At 31.6% G+C, this 26,031-nt stretch overlaps 1 protein-coding gene across 1 annotated transcript in view; it reads right to left on the reverse strand.

Annotated features, from left to right (window-relative positions):
- Nucleotides 1-10,564: 10,564 nt before the first annotated feature.
- Nucleotides 10,565-26,031, reverse strand: part of LOC142327742 (kelch-like protein 5) — a 67,160-nt gene continuing 51,693 nt past the window's right edge. Inside the window, exons 9-13 of the mRNA XM_075371046.1 lie at nucleotides 25,053-25,280; nucleotides 22,565-22,727; nucleotides 20,465-20,677; nucleotides 19,639-19,810; nucleotides 10,565-14,279 (exon numbers count right to left, since the gene is read on the reverse strand). Of these exons, the coding sequence (XP_075227161.1) occupies nucleotides 14,208-14,279; nucleotides 19,639-19,810; nucleotides 20,465-20,677; nucleotides 22,565-22,727; nucleotides 25,053-25,280 (848 nt within the window). The 3' untranslated portion in view covers nucleotides 10,565-14,207. The remainder of the gene's footprint in view (nucleotides 14,280-19,638; nucleotides 19,811-20,464; nucleotides 20,678-22,564; nucleotides 22,728-25,052; nucleotides 25,281-26,031) is intronic.

A 26,031-nucleotide genomic window follows, 5' to 3' on the forward strand; every position in this document is an offset into this window, starting at 1 on the left:
CATCTCCAAGGCAGATTCAGGACGTTATAACCTCGGGGGCCTGGCCCCCAGGTTATAACGTCAGCACAGGCTGCGGCGCGAGTGCGCGGCTGCCTTGCAGGGATTGGAATGGCGCATGGAACACAGAGAGCAGGTGGAATTGATGGCTGAACAATTCGGCCGGGCCATCAAGATTGGCTGCGATAGGGACCTACGGCGGCCCCGGCCAATGGACGGACCCTTAGGTAGTGGCCAGTCCGCAGATCGGGAAGTGCCTGGAACCGTCATGATCGCTGCTTCCGGGGAGCAGTTTGTTAAACGCAAGCGGAAACCTGGGAAAACGGGTGGAGCTCTGACCTTAGCGTGCTGAGCGCAAGAGTTAGGTCCGCTAGAAGATACCAGCATCGCCCCCTGACGGGGATTATCCTTGATGACGTGCGTGCTAAGCGTCTGCAGATCTACCGGCCCGCCCTTAATGAGTATGTTCATGTCATCGTGGAAGCCAGACTCAAGTTATGTCAAGACTCCATGCACGAGTTGCAGCGCAGCCCCTGGCAGCTGGAAAAATCATGTTACCGGCCAAAGCCATTGCATGTGGTGTCCAGTGTTCGATGCGGATTTGGTGGTGGTGACCACACTTTAACAACTGTGGTGACTTACCAGACGTTCCTGGATACTCTGTTTCTTCCAGATGCTCCGGAGGGTGAAACAGAGGTCGCCGTTAGGACGGGGAATACGCCCGTCCCTGGCGTATGGGCTGTGGATCCCGTAGATATAGACTAGTGGTTTCTCGAATAGGACTGAAAAAGGCCCGGGGATTGACCAACTTGACCCGGTTATATTCTACCATCTGCTGCCTGCTATAAGAGAGCCACTTGGCAAGCTGTTCACGGGATGCCTTAGCTGGGGCTGCTTCCCGACTTGTTGGAAAATGGCTTTGGTGAGGGTGCTCTTAAAACCAGGAAAGGATCCTAGTGAGGTCGGCAGTTATCGGCAGATCAGTCTCTTGCCGGTAATCGGCAAGTTGCTTGAAAGGCAGGCTGTGGAACAACTCTGGGAAAGCATTGAGGTGAACGGTTTTCTAAATCGAGGCCAGTATGGCTTCACGAAAGGGGTTGGCACTGAGGATTGATGCTCTTGCCAAGGTGGAAAGCGTCGACTGTAAGTATCTTTTGGTAATTTTTATAGACATAGAGGCAGCATTTCCTTCCTTGTATTGGAATTCTTTCCTCTATAAGTTGGAACGCCGCAATGTTCCCGTAGCCCCGCGGGCCGTAGTACATGACTATTTGTCTAATCGTACGGCTCAGTTTAAAAATGCGCATCTAGCTGAGGAAAAATCCGTCCCTAGGAGAAGCCGGGAGGGTTCTGTTCTCAGTTCCCTGCTGTGGAACCTGATATTTGACGGGTTTCTGGGACTGACATTCTCAGAAGGGGTTACGGTCAAGGCTTTCGCCGATGACTGTCTCCTGTTAGTTCGTGGTAATTCACGACCGCAGCTAGAAGACTGAGCGCAGGCGACTTTGTCAACCACAGAGGGCTGGATGGACATTCAAAATTTAAGAATTTCTGTGCCCAAGACGAAGTTTATGCTTCTCAAGGGTGCTGACAATTATCATACAGTCGTAACCTCCGTATTAAGTACAAAGGTTGTGTAATCAGCCGAGTTCGTGTTCATAAGTACCTAGTTGTTTTGTTTGATGAGAAGTTGCTGTTTAGCAACTACATTAGGCAAACAGCGGCGGACGCCGACTCAGTGATGCTCAAGCTTAGGAAGATTTCTCAAAAGGATTACGACGGGCTGTCGGACCGTCATTTGTATGTGGTGTACCGAGCTGTCAAGTATAACCTCTTACGCGGCGTCCGTTTGGGCGCATAGGTTGGAAACAAATTGAGCACTTATTCAAAAGTTAAGGAGTGCCCAGCGCAGAGCCTTAATTGTATGCACTGGTATTTTTAAAACAACCTCCTACGAGGCTACCACTGTATTCGGGAAAGGCTCTCCCAATCGATTTAGTGGTGAAAGTTCGGGCGGCCATGTGGAAATTGCGAAGAGGCAGGGAAGCCGAGGTATTTAGGATACGGTTTCGAGCCGGACCTGTAACGGAGCGGAACGGTGATCTCAATGCACCGGTTCTAAATTTCGAACAGTTGCCCATCTCCCACCTGTGGAGGAGGGCTTTACAGCCTCGCGATGGAAGCATGGCAGCAAGAATGGTAAGCCATGACTAAAGGAAGGTCTTTGTATAGATTTATACAGGATCTGGGAGGATTGTATGCCTCTCCTTCATTTCTAAGGGCAGTGGGAGCCCAAATGCTCTCCAACCATGTAAATTTAAACCAATATTTGTTTCGGTTCCACCTGGCAGCTGATGAGCTGTGCGTCTGCAGGGAGGTCCAGTCGAACAAACACATGATGTTCGACTTACCAGCTCTTGGGGGGAGCAGAACTCAGGCTCCCCTGGAACTTAGAGGTAAGGGGAAAAATTGGCCACTCACAAGCGGCGAGTCAATGTGGCGAGAGCCGCATTGTCAGACTGTGTGGGAGTTCCTTGATGTGTACCTCTTCTTAGTATGCTATTAGTTTCCTTCAACTGCCTAACCCAGGACTGACTGAATTGTGTTCATCTTAGGAACGGTATTGTTGTGCAGAGAGTTGAACCATCACTGAAAAGTTCTTGCCCTGTGGTCACAGATCAGTTGTTTTCAAAATATGTGTGCTTGGCAAAGCCACAATGTGCTCCAGTCCAAAGCATGTTGGCTATTGAAATCGTGTCACTGATGGAGACATATGCACATTACCTACCCCTCACCCTATCAAATCAGCTTTGACCCCTGCAAACCAGTTAGTCTGTTCTGCCTCACTCTATGTAAACTTTAGTAATGATATAAAGTTTTTATTCCTGATAGATGATGGTAGATTGATTGGAGTTATTATTTTTAGTAAAAATGACAGTCTCACATAAGATTGCAATTAAACTTAAGTGACTATAATTAAAAAGTGAATCAATTGTTTCTTAAAATATATTATGCAACATCTTTGTTGAAGCTTTTAATAGCTTTAATAATTTTTTTTTTTGGTCATATTAAGGATACACACAAATTTAAAAAAAAATACTGTGCTGTTTAAGCCATGGATCAAAGATTACTGTTTGTGAAAATAAATAAAAGAAATGATTTATATTAAAAAAAAAAAATCAAGGGGCAACTATGGAAAGACCAACTTAATAAATGCTATAAATCTTAAAAGTTGGATTTTGATCTATGTAATGCTAAGTATAGTAACTTATTGAATCAGAATAGAGGTAACTCAGAAAAACAGTGGAAGATATTAAATGAATTTATGGATAGAAAAAAAAAATGATACGAAGTCGTTTTAATAGGTAATAATTTTAATTTAATAGTCTCTTCCAAAGAGAAAGTTTGGGAATTTAATAGTTATTTCACTAAAATTGCTGATAAAAATAAAAGAATTATGCAACAAGAATGATAATTTTCAAACTGTGAGTGAACAGATAATATTTTTAAAGTTTGTTATTTGTGATTTATTAAGCTGTTTAATTAGTAATTTAAAAGATGGAAAGATGCCTGGTATGGATGGTGTTATCTCATGGTTAAAAGGTTATAATCAAGCATAATTCATGTTCTGGAATATCTTTTCAACTTTTGCTATGTCTGTAGGGGAGTATCCATTGTGCCTTAAACATACTTCGGTGATAACATTGTTTAAGAAAGTTGATATGAAAGATCTGGAGTATTACAGACCAATTTCCTTGGTAACATTTAAAAAAATGCTTGAAAAGTGCATTAAAACTATACTGGTGTCCTTGAACAATCATATCTTTTTTTCTTTGTTTTAGTAAGAATCAGTTTCGTTTTTTGTGGGTCTAAGTGCATAACATTATTGAATGTAATGAGGAAGATTTATAATGGTTGATTACATTTTTATTATTAACTAACCACTGGAAGGCATTTGATACAGTTGACCATGATCAGTAACTGGAGATTCCTCAGGTTGTGGATGAATGTACTGCTACAAAGAAATCTTACTGGTAGACTGTATGTTATAGTTGGCAATGAAGTCAGTTCAAAGCTAATGATAAAATAAAGAGTTACTTAAAGCTGTGTTTTAAACCCCATTTTGTTTCTTATTTGTATTAACAGCTTGTGTAATCCAGATCCTGTATGGTCAAGCTACTGACTTTGCTGACGATATAAGCTTTTTTAATATTACTGATGCACAGTCCATTAAACTTAATATGGAGCAGGATTTGGTTGAGTTGAACTGATGGTTTGTTACACAGTTTTTTAACTCTCAGAACCAAAATTAAACAACACTAAAAGTTTTAAGATATAGTATGAACGTTTTTTTTTGCCATAATCTATTCTTCTGTCTGGTTGCGATAAGAGTGCCAGGTTTATGTTTTAGAAACTGAAAAAGTGACCGCTTTAAAAAATACAGAATTGTATTTGGATTCAGCTCTGAATTAGACAGAGCAATTAGAAAATATATTATTTATATTCTTTAATTTTCTTTGAAAACTTTATAACTTTAAAACTGTATAACTTATTGTTTTGTATTATATTACTTGTATTGTATTTTATTCTCTATTTTATACATTTTACAGCTTACAATGATTGTAATAAAAAAATTATTATTTAATTATATTGATAACTATCTCATACACACAAATTAAAGGCCACCAAGCATTGACTATATACCCTTGATATTGTAGACAGAGAAAGAAAGGATCACACCTTAAAATAATTGAGCATTATAAAATACAACACATAATGACATTTAAATGAACAGATACAGATCATTTCATAGCGTATCATTGATGTGGGGGACCAGGAAAGAGATATAATAATAATAGATTTATATATGTATATAATAGCTGACCATCTAAAAAATATGCTGGTAAATGCACAAGTACCAATTTACCATATAAACTCAATACTTGTGTGTGATAATATGGAATAGAAATTTTGTTGCATATGAAGAGTACCATGCCTGACTGGGATTTGAACCTTTCCGAATGAAAGGTTTTCAAGCTACTATTCCAGCATGGAGGTCGGCTTTTTAAAAAATTAATTATAATAATTTTCACCTGCCTGAAACAGAAGAATTGCCTGTGGTGTGTAGTTTTCACTTAACTAAGTTAAAATTATAAATGTTATAACTATATTTTAAAAATTGTTTTAGAGAATATCATCATGAATAATTTATTGCTGTATCTTTCAAAACATCAATAAATTTAATGAGTCATCTTTGAAAATTTTAAATTAAGTTAGCAAATGTGTCAATGTATTAAGTCTGTTTAAGAAACACGTAGACTGTTTGAATTGGTCGGGTCCAGTCAAATCAGCTTCAAGTCGCTATGTTTGTATAGATCAGCTGATTACAACGCACTTTTTTGATTGTAAATATCATTATTGGTTGCTTAGCTACGCGGTTGTTTGTGAAGTGTGTTTTTTTTCATTTGGCTGATTTTAGAATGAGTGACTTGAACGAGCAAAGAGTTGCTGTGAAATTTGTGTTAAACTCAGAAAATCTGCAGGTGAAACTTTTGATATGCTCAAGACGGCTTACAGCGATGTTGCTATGAAGTGTGCGACATGTTTTAAGTGGCATGGACGTTTTAAAGATGGTCATCAGTCGATTGAAGGAGATGAGCATCCTGGACGTCCTTCCATGTCAACTGACGACTCACAAGTAGACAAAATCAACACCTTGGTATGGGCAAATCGAAGTCTGACCTTCAGAGAGCTTGCTGAAGAATGTGGGATTCAGTTGGATCATGTTATGAGATTTTGACCGAAAAATTGAAGATCCATTGCGTTGCTGCAAAATTTGTACCACGCCTGATGACGGATGACTAAAAAGCCCATCGCATCCAGACTTGTCAAGAATTGCTTGAACATACAGAAGAAGATGAAAAGTTCTTGTCGAGAATCATAACAGGTGATGAATCTTGGGTGTATGGTTATGGGTATCGAAACAAAGGTTCAATCGTCCCAGTGGGTGGGTGAAACATCTTTCAAACCAAAAAAAAGCTCACCAAGTTTGTTCCAATGTGAAGGTTATGTTGACAGTTTTTTTGATGCTCAGGGCATAGTCCACCCTGACTACCTCCCCCAAGGCTCCACAATAAACCAGACTTAATACATTGAAGTTCTCAGACATCTGTGGGACGCTATCCGGCGGAAAAGGCCATAAATGGGAAAGAGTGGTGACTGGTTTTTTTTCATCACGACACTTCAGCTCATTCAGCTCTCAGAACTCGTGAGTTTTTGGCCAAACACTTGATCACTGTTCTTCCCCACCCAGAATAAATGTTCTATCTATTATTATATAGATTAAATATAAATCTATCTATTCCAGAATAAACAGTTTTTGTCAATTTTTGTACTATATAAGTGTTTTTAGTAATTAGGATAGAACACTAATAATTATTATTTATTTTATTAGGATAAAAATAAAATAAAACACTCCAGAGTTAATTGTGACAAGAGTTTGCTTATCAAATGATTTTTACAAAACTGATGCTTAAAATAAAAAATTAAAAAAAAATTCATTGAAAGTAAAAAAAATCTGACAGATGTATATAAAATAAATGTGATAAAAAAAACTTCAAAAAAAGTTTAGCGATAATATAAGTTTTAAACATTGTTTCAAAAACACAAGTTTATAAATGTAATAAACTAAAATTACATAAATCAAATCAGAAAAAAAAAATTTTTGAAAATGCCATCAATTTTAGGAATTAATAGAATTTAATGAACATTTATAATTTAAAAGTGACAACTGGTTCGGAAAAATTATATAATTAACTTAATATTTTACTCAATTCAGCATTTACAAAGCCTTATTTTATGTAAACAATGATTAGTAAATTAAGTAATACAGAATAATCAGATAACCAAACAGTTTTTAATCAAAAAATGACACAGGAAGATACACAAACAATAAAATAAACAGATGCAATAATCAACAGATCAAACAATATTCATTCAGATAATGTACTTTTTATTTTAATATTTATAATTTAAAAAAAAAAAAAATCAAATGTCTGATTAAGTACTAATGTAATATGAAAGGAAGTAAAATTTAAGAAAATGTTATAACATGCAATTTAAAACATTTATTAATTATTCTGCTTCTAGGATGCATTTTGATAAAATATTTAACTGATAATATCTGTATGGTACTTTCTTTGCACAAGCATACCAGAATGCTCAATAATTTATAAACTACTGACAAGTGCATTAATTACTTCTGATGATCTTCTGCCATTTGATTTTGGCTTTCCACAGTAGTGCTTGTCCAGCATCTTTGTCTTTTACAATATTCTTAAGCTGATTACAATATAGATTATATATAGATTACAATATAGTGGAAGTTGTAGAATTTTGATACTTAAGGAATAAATGGATGAAAGGAGCATGTAGTTTTCAAAAACAGACTTGAAAAAGCAAGAAAAGCTTTCATGAAAAAATTAAATTTGCTAGTATCAGATATGTTTTTAAAAATTAGAAAAATATCCCTTAAAACATTTGTATGAAGGGTAGCTTTATGCTAGTGAAACATGGGCAAGAGGAAAGGCAGAAACAAAAAAAAAAGATGAGGCCTTTGTAATGTGCTGTAAATGAGGATTTAGAAAATAAAGAAATAAAAGTAGAAAATAAGAGAACAAAATACAAAATCAAGAAATAATAAAAAGAATAGATGAGGAGAAAGATTTTTAGAAATCAATGAATTAGATTGGATGGCCAAATACTACCCCATCTAGTTTTAATTAATTTGGTCATAGAGCATTGATTCTCTAATTTTTTCTCCCACCACTCAAATTGAGATTTAACAATTTTCTACCCCCCCAAAATTTTTAAACTTACCATTTGTTAAAAATAATTGCAATTGCTGTTTTTAAGATGCTCTTTTAAAAACTGAAAATTTTGATTTAGCTGCTGGATCAAACCCTTTAATTTCCATATTTATTTGTATTAATATGTAGCTTAGATCGGAAGATATGCAGCATTAAAGACAAAAGTAACCTTTTCTCTTTAAAGTGGAATATTTTGGTTCAGAAAAATTGTAGAGACACATACATAAAAAGAAATTAAAGCTAAAGTCTTAAGCTTTGAAATGATTTAATTGCAGTTTACTGAAAAAATTTCATTTCTCCCATGCGCACAATCAAACACAAAGAAAAATTTTCAAATTTTTAAGACTTTTCTTCACTAATTTTTTTTTGATTTGATGATTTTTAAAATATGAATTATACTGTCAAAAAGTAGAGTATTCAAGCTTTAATTTTTCTTTATTCATCTTTCTAAGCCTCTTGGTTGCAAAAATAAAGTAGTTTGAATACCAACAAGTTTTTATCATAGAATGTAGTAGGTGTGTTCCTTTAATTTTTTGTACTAGTGTAGTAGGTATTTAGTTTTAGTTTGAAATATACAGAAAACATAATTTTTGCCTTTTTTTTAAATTAGCCATCAAGGATCCTAAACTGCCTGAATGCCCCCAATTTTCTGTGGGGCTTCTACCATCCCCTTGAAGGCCTGTGGCACCCACAAAGGGGTTTTATCGCCCACTTTGAAAACAAATGTCATAGAGGATGGCATAGTAATAAAAACTGTAAAGAAAGATAAATATTTTATTATATAAAACATAATCAAAAATGTAAGATGTGATAATTATATGTTAAGAAAATGATATTATGTTTTCTTAAAAATAGTTATATTTTAAGTAAATATATTACGAACAAACTTTTTTTAACTTCTTTGTGCTTTGAGTGTAAAAATTCATTCTCAAAAGTTAATTTTTATAAATAAAAGAAAAAAATTATCAGAAGGGTTTTTCCAATTAATTAATAATTTTTATAAATATATTAGAATCTACTTGTAATTTGCTATTTTGAAAACATTTAAACTTATATTTAAAGTACTAAAAATCTTGCTGGAAATAAAACAGAAATAATAACATTTAAAAAAATTTTATGCAGATTACAATTTTTTATTTATTTATTTTTTAATATATACATTGCAATCTGTTCAACTAGTGAAAAAAATAAGCAAGCCTCATACACCTCATTTACACGTTATACACATCATCCTCATCTCACTGAGCTGTAGGATTTATCCTACAGCTCCAACCTTAAGCAGGTTGCTTAATGTTCACTAGTTAAACAGATTGCAACGTACACATTAGGAAAATAAAGGAGATAATTAAAACTGAAAGGGATAGAAATTTAATTATCTCTAAATAAGTAATATTTTTTATACCTTTCTTCTATTTAAATTAAGATAGCTAATTTTATAAATATATAATTTATAATAGAAAAGTCATATTTGATATTTATACATTAGTGTGCAAGATATTTGGTTGTGGATAAACATACACGTGTGTGCTCACATGAAATTAATTTTGCTGAAAATTTTTCTAAAAACATATAATAGAAGAAAGCATACAACTGCCAAGAATTCATACTAGGGAATTGGTTCTGCCAATTCCAACATACAAAGACCAACCAAGTATAGAAAGTTACCAAAAATCTTAAGATAGGTATCCATTTTAAAGGAATAAAGTCATTTTAACATACACCTCAATTAAAAGAGCTGTGTAGGCTAAAAGTAGTTACATAATGAAACCTCAAAATATATTTTTGAAATGTGAATGCAAAGCAAACACACACATCTCTAATGCTACCAGTACTGGTTCTAACCATTCCTCAGTAATGAGTGTTAAATATATAATTTAAGTAGATTATTTTATATAAAGCTAGTTGAATTGTCTGGTCGGATCATGCTACAAGAGTTTAAATTTAAATATGTAAAACCAAATAAAGCAAGTCTCATTTGTAAGTTTATCTGGGCTATACTAAATATACATTATAATCAAATAATAATTAGAATATAATAAAATTATAAGTAAGAAAAACAGATTGAAATGTTAAAATAATTTAAGTTGATAAAATCTAGACGACTGTACCTCTTCCAACCTTAAAAATTACTTTTATAAAAATACCACTTTAGGAAATATGGTAAGCCCATTTAAAACAATATAATGAACTCTGCATCTTCCAATGGAATTTTTTTATACTTCATTAAAAATCTGAGGTAGATAGGATCAAACCATGATTATGATTAAAATTGCACATAAATACGGTAAAAAGGTTATTAATAAAGTGAAATATCATTAGGAAAACATCATTTAAAAAATATGAAACAAGTAAAAATTTTATTATTTATATAAAAGTACAAATAAGTATGAATACAGGTTAAATTACACTAAGAATATAAAAAAATTGTAATAAATGCATTTTATCAATTACTACCTAAAAAATGTTAAAATATTCTAATTATTGCTATAACAACCATTGGTTTAATGCTATTTTTTTTAACATATTGTCTAGTCCAGATTTAACTCAGCCCACTTTTTTGTTATATACATATATATATATATATATATATATATATATATATATATATATATATATATATATATATGTATATATGTAATAACTATCAATCAAAAAAAAAAAATATATATATATATATATATATATATATAATTGGGCTAATAGAGCCTTCAAAATTCATATTAGCAAAGTTGAATAAAAAAGAAAATGAATAAAAAAAAGGATCTGTTGAAATGTTAGTTAAATTTACACTTCTAAATTAAAACTTAAAAAACTGCCAGTATTTTAGAAATATAAATATAACTAAAAAATAATATGAAGAAATGCACAATTAAAAAATAAAAAAAATAAGTAAATAAAAATTACTAAATTAATACATCTAAAATAAAAATGCTACACAGTCATAGGAAGGTAAGCTATAACAAAAATTACATGAAAAAAATTTGAAGTTAATTATTCCAAAGAAGAAACATTACTTCACAAAGATATCCCAAATTCAAATAGATCTACTTCACCAAAAAAAATTTGTCATATTTAATTCTCAAATTAACAGTTTTTAACTGTGACGTAAGAAGATTTTGTTCCTTAAAATCTTTCCTTAACATATAAAATGTTTTTAAAGAGAACATTTAAATGAAACCAAGAGAATGTATATGACTAAAGTTTATATTAATAGACTTGACTATACTCCCTACTCACCAGTCCTCACTGGCTTGCATTCTGTTCTGTAGTACCAAGCACTATGAGCGAACAAGAAGCAACTAGTACTGTTGTGTAAAGACACATAAAAAGTTGCTTGTGTTTAAATTAACCAAAAATTGTTGTAATGGTATGAACAAAGGGGAATTAACTTTTTAATTGTATTCTTTCATGCAATGAAACCTGGGTGCATCTTTACATGCCATAAACAAAACTGGCCAGCACAGGTAAACGTTTTTGTAGCACGAACGCAGGTAACGTTCTTGCCGTAGTATTTTAGGAGTATAAATGGTTATATATGTTGATTTCTCCATGAAAAGACAACAATAAATGCTGTATACTTTAGTGAATGAACTGTGATCAAAGTCTGACACCAGATCCTTGAAGATGTAGATTTCCGATTAACGTGTTGTTCCTATTTGACAATCCTAGACCACACACTGCCACAGTAATCGAACATTGACTCAAATGCATTGCACTACAATCAAATGTTCTCTTAAAGCCTTGACTCAGTGCCATGTATCTACTACTTGCATGGATTGCTTGAAGAGGCAATGACCTGAGAGTAACAAATCAGTGGATTGGATTTGAACAGGCTTCATTTCTATATCAGTGATGTGGAAATCAAAAAATTACAAACTGATTTATATAGAGAAGTAAGATTTTAGTTATGTAAAGAAATATCCACTGAATAAAAAAGGCAACAAATGTTCAATTGATATTTAACTGATCTCATTCTTAAACTAAATAATTGAAATTGTTCAAAATGTTTTAAAATAAATTACAGAACAAGGTGAACAAATAATTTATTAAGAATAATTTTATAGAAAAATGATATTCAGAAGGTAAAAATTCTAACGAAGCTTGAAAGTATGAAGATAAGTTGTGAAGTTGGATCAACAGGTACAATGCTGAAATTACAAGACAAGCTCAAAATAAGTTAAAAAGACTAGATCCATGAATTCATAATCAATGTTGATGATAAATTAAAGGCAACATTATTTCTTTAAATATAATCAATTTTGAACTGTTTAGCCACCTTAAGCCAGTGTCCAATCTTTTTTGACCAGCAAAACACTTCACGGAATGCCCATGATATGACTAAATCATAACATACTTATTTGCTTTTGATTATCAATGATGATACTGATGATAATATGTACTGTAGTATTTAATTCTAAGAATCAGACATCCAGTGTACAGATATTAACATAGAAGCAGGCAGCAGATTCTTCTAAATACAACAAGCAGCATGTCGAGCGGTGTTAGAAAAAGACAAAGGTAAAGCCGGGAATAATGACTTATCTATACCAGAAGTCCGATTAAAAAAAAAAAAAATGTATATATATATTTATATATATAAAAATGTTTTTTGAAAACTAATCACCAGAATTAATGTGAAGTCTGCACTAGTTGTGTTCCACAGAGTTAGTCCTAACATGTTCTTATGGTTGACAGACCAACATGGAAATTGTCTTAAAGATGTTCCAGTCTATCCTCTCTTTAAATTTCACTATTTTTCATTGAAGAAAATGCTGATTTGTTCAAATATGAAAACGGCAGTGAAACTTTTATGGCTCTCTTTGTGATTGTGGGATACTGACATGGTGCATATGTCCAAAAGGAAGTAGTAGAGTATATAGAAATTTTATTTTCTTAGTAGAAGCACATGACAAGTTTAACATTTTTTTCAATGACGGTTAGGTTAGTGGAATTTGTGTGTTGATCTCACTAGATGTACGAAAAGGAGAAATAGCCAATTCTAACTTTGAAAGAGACAAGGTGGGAACTAATCTGTTACTAAAGTCTGTAATGCATATAGATGTTCTCTTATTAACTTCTTCAGGCATTCTTCTTATTTCTCAATGTGAGCACTTTGTTTATTATAAGTGGAACGAGTAAACCAAGCATTGTTGCAGGTGTTCACTTCACTCAAAATTAATGATAGGAAGAAAAATTAAACTCAGCATTATTGCATGTACTGACTGGTACAGTTTGTATCAAATAAATTTTACTGTATCGAAGGTTTCATTGTAAGTATAAATTATGTCGTATAGAAACTTTCTGAATGACAAAAAACTTATTTTAAAATTCTAAAATTTCATGACATCTCAGGGGACTGAGTGACACACTGGTTGGGAGCCACTGCCTTATGCTATTCTATTAGCAAGAGTACAAAATAGGTTTATTTCACTCTAGATGTTAATGTTTAGAAACATGGATGAAGAATTCCATGTGGGGAACAGAACACAGGTTAGGGGATAGGTGATATAAACAAATTGAAATTATGTATATCAATCTGAAGTAAATAATATTCAAATTATATACCATAGTTCTCTAAATAAACAAAATAAATTTTCCTAATACACAGTTTGTTTTCATACTTTAAAAATCTACTTTAACTCTATGTATATAACAATTAACATTTCCAAATTAGTGTAATTATATGTAAAAGTAAATAGTGTATCAAATGTTTTTGGGTGTATTCTATCTGTTAGGATCACTGATAAAACTAGTAAAAAAAACCCAAGCAGAGATGAATATACAGAGACAAGGGAATGTGATATGGAATATAACATATATAATATTTTAAAAAACCTACAAAAAAGGAGATTATGAATATATATACAAAAATTCCACCTGTTCAACATGACCTTTCGCCTCCACTGTTTGAATAGTTACAAATATATACTAAATAAAATGATTCAATGAAATTGGTGGTTTTTATGAGAAAAGTACTTTCATTTTCATCGTTCATATCAAGAATATTTACCAATTTTACGTCTTTTAAACAGTATACACATCATAAGAGTAAAAAATATATATATATATCACAGCTTAAAAGAATTATTTTTACCAAATACAGAAGATTTTATCATTCATATTTATACATGTTAAGATTATACGTGATATCTAAAAAATAATAATAAAAGAATAATACTTAAATTTTATAATCTTATTATAAAAATAAATTCAAATAAAGACAACATTCATATTAAAAATAATAATAAAAAAAAATATATATATAAAGAAAAATAATTTTAAAACTACAACCCTAAAAATAACACCACAGATAAAAATAGGAAATAATTTTTATAAAGTTACTCAAGAATTTTTGACAGCCGGCTGTATTGCAACGACACATGCACCAGCTCTTCCTGTATTTAGAGGAGATACCTGTAAATAAAGAAAACCACATTATACTGTAACAAAATTAATTCAATAACTAAACAATAGGTAAAATTGATTTTGGTAAAAGCTAAAAATGGTAATATTAATGTTTAGAGATACTGTAATCTATTTTTATATATATATATATATATTTTAGAGATATAACCCGCCAAAAAACAGTAAACAAGTTAAACTTTCCATATTAATTCCAAGATCCAATTTTCACAGGATATCGCATATAAAGTTGCTATTAAATTCTATAATTACATTAAAATATATTTATTTTATAATTTGTCAAATTTGTTAAAATTGTTTTCTTTTTAAAAATGTTGAAATTTATTATGAATATACACAGATTCTGCTGTCCAGTACTGGAATATATATATTCAGAAATTGAAAAAACTTTGGAATCTGAACTTTGAAAATTAAAATTTTTTTAGAGGTGTGAAAGCAGTAGCAGTAGATAGATTTTTTGAGATTTTCTGAGCACATGAGTTAAATATTTTCCAGGTCTCAAGAATGTCTGTGGTTTATACAATCACAGTGTAAAAAACTTTATGGATCATAAACCTTATGATCACAGATCACATGTAGTATAGTAAACTTATTCAGAAATTTAGAACAAAACTACTTTTTCACTTATGTTTGAAAGACTTTCAGATGAAATTAATTTCTACAATAGATACACAATCAACCTTGTAAAATTATATGGTTGTCCTAAGGAAAACCATAAGGAACAGATACTGAAAAAACACATGTGGATGGTGGTAAATAGTATATTTTTACAAGCCAACAGTGAATGAGTACCTTTAGCAGACTGTTTTATATATAGATAACCTAAAATTTAGCCATGAAAAATTGATATATCCTAATTGTAAGGGTGGTATCATTTTTTAAACACCTGTTATTTAGTTTCTCAAATTCTAAATAATTGAAAACAGAATGAGTATAGGTTTTAATATATGTATAGAAGTTAAAGAAAGTTACAAAATGAAAATTAAGTATACACTGAAATACACTAAAACATAGTGGGGATATAAATGATCAGTTTTTTCTGTAGTTATATATTTTACACGCCCATATAATTTTGAGGATGAGAGATTGTTTTCCTTAGGAGATTTGGGCAAATCCTCAGGTGGCTCTTTACTTTTTTCCCATATATATTGTTGAGCTGATGAAAAATCACTGGTCAGTGATCCATTGTTCCCATACTGGATAAAGATAGTCTGATCTTCTGGGAGATTGTGTACAATTGGATGCATATTATCTCAAAAATGTAGTAGCACCTGTAGCACTATGCACTTTAATAAAGGTGTGATTGTCTTGTCTCATGGTTCATCTGCAAACATCTTTACGTTTTTAATACACTTTGTTTTTTACCCTTAATACTGTCCTCCCTGGTAGTGTTCTTTGGGTTTTAGCTGGATGCTTATAAGATAATCCACTGGTTTGGTGAACTTGTCATCGCAAATCAGCTGATTTCAAAGTTGAGAGTTCTAAGGTTCAAATCCTAATAAAGGCAGATACTTTTAAAATGATTTGAATACTAGATCATGGATGCTCGTGTTCTTTGGTGATTGGGTTTCAATTAACTACATATCTCAGGAATGGTCAACCTGAGACTGTATAAGACTACACTTAATAATACCTTACAGTGGCTCCAGAGGCTAAACAGAAGAATAAAAAAGAGATGTTTATCTGATATATAGTTATACATGGAAACCTTTGTACTTATTACATACATGGCATTTGCATTGTTTTGTGGTAGATAACTGTGGTAATGGATGTATGGGAATATATTTCATATCTAGTAATATGTTATGAACAATGCAATTCAGGGCTGAGGTGTTTATGTGGTAAATCATTGTTGCCTCTCTAAATCATCTTAACCTCTCTTAAAGCATGTACACAATGTACAAAACTTGTAATATAGTCACTCAAAAAGGTGAAAGATAAGTTCTTAGTAATTATCATTAAGTTAAAAAGTCTGATTATTGCATTAGTTATGTTAATTTTGCCTACTAAGTAGAGACATTATATAAAATACATCATTTCCCATAATCAGGAGCAAATAATTTGTTGTTTTACAGTATCTGCTCAGTCTTTCTGTTGGGTATGATGTATCTAAAACAAATGAGCTGCAAACAGTGCAGATTACAGTAGCATTTTCTGAGAGTAATGATGTTTCCTATACATCTAATCTATGTGGTAAATAGTGAAGGTAAGACTTTAGAACTGAATATAGTAATGTTGTAAATAAACGAGGAAATCACTATACTCTTAACTTTTTCTAGTAAGCCAATTGTAGGATATTCATTGCTACTCAGGATTACAGTACCATTTTCAGAAGTGCCTGATATCTTTTCTTTTGTCAGGTTTTCAATCATTTGGTTATACACAGCATTGGACATAAACATGCTCATTTATAATTTGTATTAGATATTATGTAATTGCAAGTTTAATTTCTGTTTTATTTTATACAGATCATGTCAAGAATATGTAGATATTCTACTTCACAAATAGAAAAAAGGATCCCAGTGTCTAGTGTTCATCTGAAGAAATCAAGGGAAGCCACGATAACATCTTGATCAAAACAGTGTCATAAAATACATATATTTTTAACATTATATCTATACTAATATTATAAAGAAGAAAGATTTGTTTGTTTGTTTGTATTGAATAGGCTCCGAAACTACTGGACCGATTTGAAAAATTCTTTTTCCATTAGAAGTCGACATTATCCCTGATGAACATATTTTTTTACCGCGTTATTTAAGCAACATATTTTAATTTTTCTATCTTTGTAATTCAATAACTAGCAACTGTCCGTCGTCGTCGTGTCTCTCTTGACGCTCGCGTCCACACCACCGCCTGCCTCTACTCCCTCGCCCCGCCCATACCCTGCTTGGCTAGCTAGGCAGCAGCATGTGACCTAAGCGTCACTGCAGTGCAGGAGGGGAGTCAATGTCACAAAATAAAGTGCCGCGTGGCTCATTCGTGCGGTCGGCTTACTACGCAGCGGTTGTGTGCGATATCGAATATTTTTCCTTGAAAATATTTTGAATTTTTTAATCACCACTTCATATACAGGCTAATTCCTGTTCAACATGTATGCAAATAATTTAGTATTAGTTGATGTAGTATTTAGTTTTTTTTTATCATTTCAAAATGCCCAAAAGATTAAGATCTCAACTTTCTAGAAATACTTTTCAGGCTAGGGCAATAAAAATACGTCGTGATAGAGAATCTCCATCAGAAACTGAAAATGAATGAATTTAATCAATATTAAAAATACCTAATTGAAATAGTAACAAAAAAGATTTAAATTCCTAGCTTTCATTTAGGTATCTCTTTTTGTTAGTAACCTCCTATGCAAAATAAGGGTGTATATGTGATGTATATATGTATATGTATCTAAATAAAAAATGTGAAAATAAACATAAATCAACAAAAAAACATAAAAATACGTAAAACAACAAAAAATAAAAAAAAAAACACTTAGAGAATAAAAATAGGTGTATAGAATACTAGCTGGATACAAATAATAAAATAATCATCAAATTTATTATATCCAAACCTTCTAATATACTCTTTTTTTAGTAACCTCCAGTGCAAAAAGAAGGGTGTATGTATTATGTAAATAATTTAAAAAAAAAACGAAATAATACATAAAACAAAAAAAAAAGTACAAAATATACTGAGAGAATGAAAATAGGTGTAAGTATATAATAGTAGCCATTGATAAGCACAAAAAAATTACAAATATAACAAAAATATTTGTACTGTAGATACGCGCATAACTCTGAACGACTGAAACAAATATCTTATTTTTTTAAATGGGTACACCAACCGTGCGAAGCCGGGCCGGGCAGCTATATTCAATAAATTAAGTGATTCCGACGCGGACGAAGTCGCGGGTTTCAGCTATGTATCATATAGTCGTTAATTTTTGCGAATCAATTTTCACAATGAAGTACTATTTGTAACGATTGAATAAATCCCACGCGGACGAAGTCGCAGGCCACGGCTATTATTTATATTTTTGAATTTTGATTTTTAATGGGTGCGACAGTGTACGGTGCGGCGGCTCAACCAACACAACCACTGTTACTGTATGTGCGACGCGACTGGCTACACCCGCCTCCGGTTACTTGACTAAAAACCATAAAAGAAAAGTGATTAAAAACTTTTTAAAAAAATGGAAAACGAAGTATGGGTCACCTCTAAGTGGTGTTTGTTGAGTAACGCTAAGGACCGGGAAAAAATATTTTTATCCGTACGAACTACAGGTAAGCAGTTATAACTAATATTTTTAAAATGGAGGCCGACTGTTTTGAAACCAACATTCTTGGATCACTCAAAGTTTCTGGTCCTGTACTGACCGAACTGTTGCTCTAAAGGAATTACAATACACTGATATATTTTTATAAATCGAACAGACTTCAATTTTTATTTATTATTATGATTCTATAAGCACGAATTTAATGAACACAGCGGAGTCCAAGGGGCAGAGCCCTCTGGCTATAAGGGTAGGGAAGGGAGAGCGAAACAAGCCATGACCAACTAAATATCCCCTGACCGCGACGGGGAGGTACCCAAGTAACCATATAGCGCGGGTGAAGCCGCAATGGGGATGCTAGTGAACTATAAACTACCAAAATACAGTAATCAAATAAGTTAAACTTACCATATTAATCTCCAATATCACACATCTTCAATTGGTTTTAAATTCTACATCATTTTATTACATTAAAACATATTCTTTTAATTTTTTGTCATTTTATTTGAAATTATGTTTTATATTTTGAAATTTTGAATAATGTAAACAGGTGTATAAGTAAAATTTGTTGTTCAGTAAAGAAATTTGTAAAATTCCATATTAATACTTGATACTAACCATTAAAATAAGTATAAAATAAATAATAATCTAGAAGGTATCAATGAAAATTATTTGACTTCATATTACTTGCACGTGTGAAACAAAGATATAAAGAAATTTAGAGATTTCAATTTTTTCTTTAAAATTAGTATTATTCAAAAATTCAATGATAAAATAATAAATATTGTAGAAAATATTCTAATCTTATTAAAAATCAATTGTTAGAAACATCTTTTAAATGAGTTTGTAATTTATTAAAAAAGCAACAGAAGCTTAAAAACTCTCCAGGACTGAAGCACTATGCTAAACTACATGACAGCAGTTCTGTAGTCTAGCTTTATAATGGTGGATATATTATTCTTTTTAGGAATAAATAATTATTCTAATAATGGATAATAATGTGCAAATTTACATAAAATACATTGTTTTTATTAGAACTGTGCTAAATAATTTTTGTCATTTTAAGATTAAATAATATATCTTTACCTGATGCCATTCATTAGTTTGTGAATCATAAGATTCAACAAGTTGAAGGTATTTCTGACCATCATAACCTCCAACAGCAAACAAATAATCACCCAAGAGACTAACACCAACAGAATCACGTCCAATACTCATATTTGCTACAGTGGTCCACGAATCAGTTTTCGGATCATACCTGAAATAATACAATATAAATATTACAGTTTTATTGATAAAAATAAACTAAATTACAAGTAAACTGATGTCTAATGAAAACAATTTTTAAAACATTATTTGTCAGAATTCATAACCTATGAAAATTGCAAGCTTTTGCAATGATCTGAAATAAAAAAAAGTATTTTGATATATGAAATGCAAATCAAGATTAATAATCATAAATTATAATAAAGTACATCACTACATTTCAAATAAGAAACCAAAACAAAATTAAACAAATAAAGAACATTTTTTTAGTAAAATTGTAAACTGTACTTGAATTTTACTCAACAGATGTAGATATTCTAATTATGAGTACACAAAATGTTTATGTAAGAAGAGGTAAAAGAAAATCACATGATTTTTTACTGATAGGATCACTACGCTTTAACTAAAAAAGTATTAGGAACTTCACAAATACTAAATAATCAAAAACATTTTGAAATATTTTTTAAAAATTGACGTATGGTTTACTTGCATTCAAAAAATCTATTTGGATGAAGAATTTATTTTAATTATCAAAGTTATACAATTTTTATTATCTTGACTATTATGAAGGAAAGTATGCATTGTTAAATATTATACACCTCATATTTATTTTAGTAATAATAAATAATGTAAGTTATGAAGATACCTTTCAACACAGTTAAATCGCAAAGCAAGTGGATTAGTAGCAGGTACATCATGTCCACCTAATGCATAAAGATAACCATTCATTACAGACACACCAACTCCACCTCTTCTTTTACTCATTGAAGCACAAGATGTCCATTTGTTTGTATAGGGATCGTAACACTCAACCGTACGTAAACAAGAACTGCCATCACGTCCACCAACTGCATATAATCTATAATAGGAAATATTCATTTAGTAAATTAACTTTTTCTGTACTACCATTTTATAAAGTGGAATGTATGCATAATCTAAATTACAGGTGGATGATCTACTTTTCAATAACTTGGGTTACATTTTTCATTTTAGTCATCTACTAGGCTCTTTTTTAGAATTTTATAACTGAAAATTCACATGATATTTCACTTTGCTTTAAAAAAAATCAGAATTTGTTGAAATCTAACTTCAGAAAAAGTAACTCATTATTTATTCCTGTCCATCATTTTCTGATAAATTATCATAGTATGGGGGAACCAGCAGAAAACCAATTTTTATAGGTTTTAGAATAGAATATACATTTCCCCTATATATTAACTTATATACAACAATAGGTTGAAGCACTACAATGATTACTGAAGGAAGAATGCCATGCCTAATTGGGATTCAACTTGAAACTGGAGATAAAATGCAGCAACACTAACACTTCACCACACAGATCAGCAATTAAGAGGGGTGAGCCAGAGCAATGACCTAAGACAATTCACTCTATGTTATTTCAGTACAATGGGATAAAAGACATAATGCATTCATTTTGGAAATATATTTTAAAATGGGGAATTGCATTGTGTGAACAATACATATAATTCATATGGAACTCAATATTGGGAAACATACTAGCGAGGTGAATAAAATATAATCTAAGGTACAGATAATTCTTGGTGTTGAACTTGGTTTTGAACTGAAAGAGGAAGTGGTATACTTACTTCCTCTTAATCATAGAAAAAGTGCAATCAGCTATGGAATCATCCACTAAAGTCGATATGAGATCAGAGTTCTTATGAAAGTAATCGACATACTTATTAATAAATCGACATATATATAGTTTTTATTGAATAGCTGAATATAAAAATAACTAATTTTAGTAATTTAGAAAACACTTGGAACTTTTCCTATATTTGTTCGATGCTATTGGATAGAACATCAGGTACACAAAAAACATCTACAGTAGAAAGGGAAGAATCTTTTAAAAGTACATCCAGTAAACATAACAAACATTTATATACATATTATTAAAAAAAATTACAGAAAAATTAATGCTTTAAAATAATTTTACTTAAAACTTTTTGAACTTATGAAGAAATTCAGAAAAGTCTAATTTGCCTGAATATTTGTTAGCTGAAGTCTTAAGTCAACATTCACCTGATATCATCTGATTCTTCTTTTGTCTAGATAGAAACAATTTCCATTAAACAAAATAATTCTGGTTTATCAATGTAATTATTGAATGATTTTTAAAGAAACACCATATTATAATATTACCTATGTAAATTTAAAGAATGCAAAATTTTTAGGACAGCTTTCATATAAAACCTTACAGTTTTTACTTTTTCTATTAAGACAATGCAGGTTTCTCCTTACTTAAGTTTAAAGAATTACTGTTTAACTAGTACATGTGATTGAAATGCTAATAAAAAAGGCCACTGTAAAAAAACCTAGTCACCTTCAATTTTTTTGAGGAATTATTATCCAATCTAAGTTTATGTGAAAAACAAAAAGAAAAGTTTCCATTTTTTGCAACATCTAAATTATGAAATATGTATCTTCCAACGGACCTTATACACTTTAGCAAAAGGATGTTTGCTGATGGTCATAAAGCATCTACGTTAAGATAATCAACTTTCAAAGCTTTTTATTCTCACATTTATGTATATTTCTTTCCGTAAAAGAAAGTATGTAATCGATACAGAGGCTTGGAAAAAAAATGCAAAAAATGCCTTACTAATTAGAAGACCTGTCTAAAAATAAAGTAAGTAATCTATATTTATTAACTGTTAATATGATTACAAAAGTTTTAGTGAAAGCAAAAAGAAAAGAAAACAAATGACCATAGAGAAATGAATACCGATTGTTTAACACAGCAACTCCAACAGTTGATCTTGGAGTAGACATTGGAGCAACAAAACTCCATTGTCGAACTTGTGGATCCCATCTTTCAACAGAATTAAGATAACTCCAACCATCATGTCCTCCAACGGCATATAGTGGACCACCTAGCACACCAACACCTAAATAAAACAATTGAAAAATACTATGATTATAATCGTTAAGTGATTGACAAAGTTAATTGTTTGACTTAATATTTGATTAAACAGATATTTAATAAAGAATTTTAAAAAGACTAATAAAATTAAATATATATTGTATAATAAAATGGATGTAATATTTTTATTTCTAAGACATGCTTCTATATGTACTTTAATAAAGATGAAGTCGTACGAAAAAAAATTCCAGTCTCTCATTGGGAATAAACCTGAGATCAACTGATGTAGAAGCCAACACACATACCGCTAATAATACCAATATAATTATATATTTACGTTTTATTTATATTTAAGTAAAAGTGATGGAAAAGGCTGGATCATACAATGTCATGAATAAACAATATTCTGCGATAATCAATATCAAGATGAGAAAACTAGTAAAATTAATTTAAAGTTTTATAATTCACAATACATAATGTAATATTTATTCAGTGTACAGTGCATTCTGGTGATGTAATATTCCTCTGTTAACGTATGACAAAGTAGTGAGTACACTGATGAAAATATTTAATTAAATACAATATATAATTCAATTAGTATAAATTACAGTTGAAAAAATTTGTGCAATATTCTCAAAGTAAAATAAATTTTTTTTTTAACAATTCTATTTATTTAGCGTATGGCACCAAAACACAACACCAATTACAGTCAAAATTACAAACAAAGATTTAACAAACTAATATATGCTACTGATTCTGGAGTCGCCATTAGGAAATGATTCCCTTCATAAGCTGTCCTAGGGCAAACTTCTGTGATGTGTCTAACAGTTCGATTTTCACCACACTCACAAAGGGGCATCAGTGTTTTACTCCATTTATATAGGAAATACCTATATAAAACGCACCTACCATGTTGAGTTCGTATTCTGTTTAGTGTTGACCATGTCTTATGTGGCAAGTCAAAACCTGGCGGCAGTAATACATGGGATTTGGTTGTTCTGCTTTGTTGTCCATTCTTGACGCCAGGTGTCAGTTAGGTTAAATCCATCTTCTGTGGCAGCAATTGCTGTTTTGATAGGTGGCTTTCTAGATCGAAGGTGACCACAATTGGCGTCCTCATGTATTGGTAGGTTTCAATTGTCCATAATCTTTTTGTACTCCCTTACAAGAGCGTTCATACGGCGCAGGTTTGGGGGTGGTATGTGGCTCAATACCGGGAGCCATTCCACGGGAGTAGACCTGATAACCCCGGCAATCATTCACAGAGTGTTATTAAGTTGAGCATCAATCTATGAATATAAGGGCTGTTAGGCCACACTGGTGCACAATATTCAGAAGACCAGGTTCAGAGCCGATGTGCGGAAAGTGGAAGCCGATGCTCCCCACATTGTTCCACAGAGTTTATGCATAATGTTGTTTCTCGCTTTCAATTTCTTTGCAGTTTTCATTAGGTGCTCCTTAAATGAAAGCGTTCTATCAAGTGTCATGCCTAGGTATTTTGGTGTCTTATTGTGAAAGAGCCACGTATCCTCATAGAATTTTAAGTTCCCTATTAGTGAACTTGTTACTCAGATGGAAGCATGACACCTCTGTTTTACTAGCATTTGATTGGAGGCGCCATCTCCAGAAGTACCTTCCCAGTTTCTCCAGGTCAACCATCAGGACCTCCTCCGACTCTTCAAATGATCTACATTTTATTGTTAGCACCCAGTCATTTTAGTCATGCTTTTTAGATCTTGTCTCTGACATGTCCACAACATAGAGGCTGAAAAGCAGAGGCGCAAGTACCAACCCTTGTGGTAGACCATTCTTGAGTTTCCTCGGTGAGCTTATATTGGATACCATGATAATTTGGAACATTCTGTCATTCAACATGTTATTATGGAGGCGAGCTGTTAGTTTGCATGGGATTACACGGAGGACCTTACAAATCATGCCTATTTAAATTACATGTGATAACAGTAATGGAAATTATAGTATTTTTTAAGTTCATATCATCCTGTAAAATCTCATTAAACTGAAATATGAAATTAATATTGATAAACAAGTTTTCAAGATATAAATAAAAGCAGTTCTTTGGAATCTATGAATACGAGTGATGTAATTTGATATTCAGTAAATTAAAGGTGTTAGCTTATCCATGTGTTTATATCTATTAATATACAATCTTAGAAAAAATATCACTTACTCTAAAAATCTGGAAATTCTAGATATCAACACCAACAATATTATACCTTCTTTTGTTACAAGAAGAAAATAAAAGTGTTCAGTGTAAAAAGAGTGCTTGCTGAATAAATATTTTTACTTAGAATATGTGCCAATATATTTTTTATAATATTGCCTAACTGACCAAGTCCGTGTCTATGAGTTGCCATAGGAGATAATGTTGTCCATGTTTTTGTTTGAATATCAAAACACTCGACTGAGTTAAGTGTTTTCAATCCATCTCTTCCACCAACAACATATAATTTCCCATCAACAACAGCGACTCCAAATTGTAATCTTCGTCCGCTTAAATTTGCTACATGACTCCACTTATTAGCCCTTAATTCATACTGTTCAATACTGGTTGCTCCTGCTGTAATGTGTTAAACAGAAAAAATTATTAAATTTATAAATCATAATTAATCACTTTAAATATATAAACTATTAAATGCTGGTTCTTGTATAAAATCAAACAATAAAATTTGTGTACTTGCTGTCATAAAATTTTTACAAACCGTAATGCTGAAAATCAATGTGATTACTTCAAAGTAATCTCTTTAAGAAACTATACATCAGTGTCACCCCATCAAAACAGATTTATAACTGGTTTTGAGAAATTACATTCAGAACAGTTCTTTGGTAGTTTTTGCCTTCAGCAAGTGTTTATCTTTGGAAAAATAGAAAAGTAACATGGCAGATCCAGAGAAAGGAATAGGTAATCCAACATAGTGATTTGTTTTCCTGCTAAAAACTCTCTCACAGACAGTACTGTGTGATCTATAAGTTTCTAGCAAAATGTTTGTGCTTTTTAATTTGTTTTTCATATAACCTTTTCAGCACCTCCTTATTGCAGGTTTGATTAACTGTTTGCCTAGTTGGTTTCATTATACACATACTTTATCAAAGATTTAATAGTATATAAAACTTGCTCTATAAGTTTTGTCAAAAATATTTTATTTCTTTTTGTTAAACTCTGAACAGGAGCTCTGATTCCCTTCAAATGAAAATATTTTTTTGTAATTTACTTGATTATGAAGCATTTTAGCAAAAATTCTCAAGAAGCAACTTCTTTTAAAATTTAAATAGGGATCTGTTCTTAGGTAAAAGTTAAAATAGATAACAGA

Source organism: Lycorma delicatula, chromosome 7 (assembly GCF_047948215.1).
Source record: "Lycorma delicatula isolate Av1 chromosome 7, ASM4794821v1, whole genome shotgun sequence".
NCBI classification, from domain to species: Eukaryota; Metazoa; Arthropoda; class Insecta; order Hemiptera; family Fulgoridae; genus Lycorma; species Lycorma delicatula.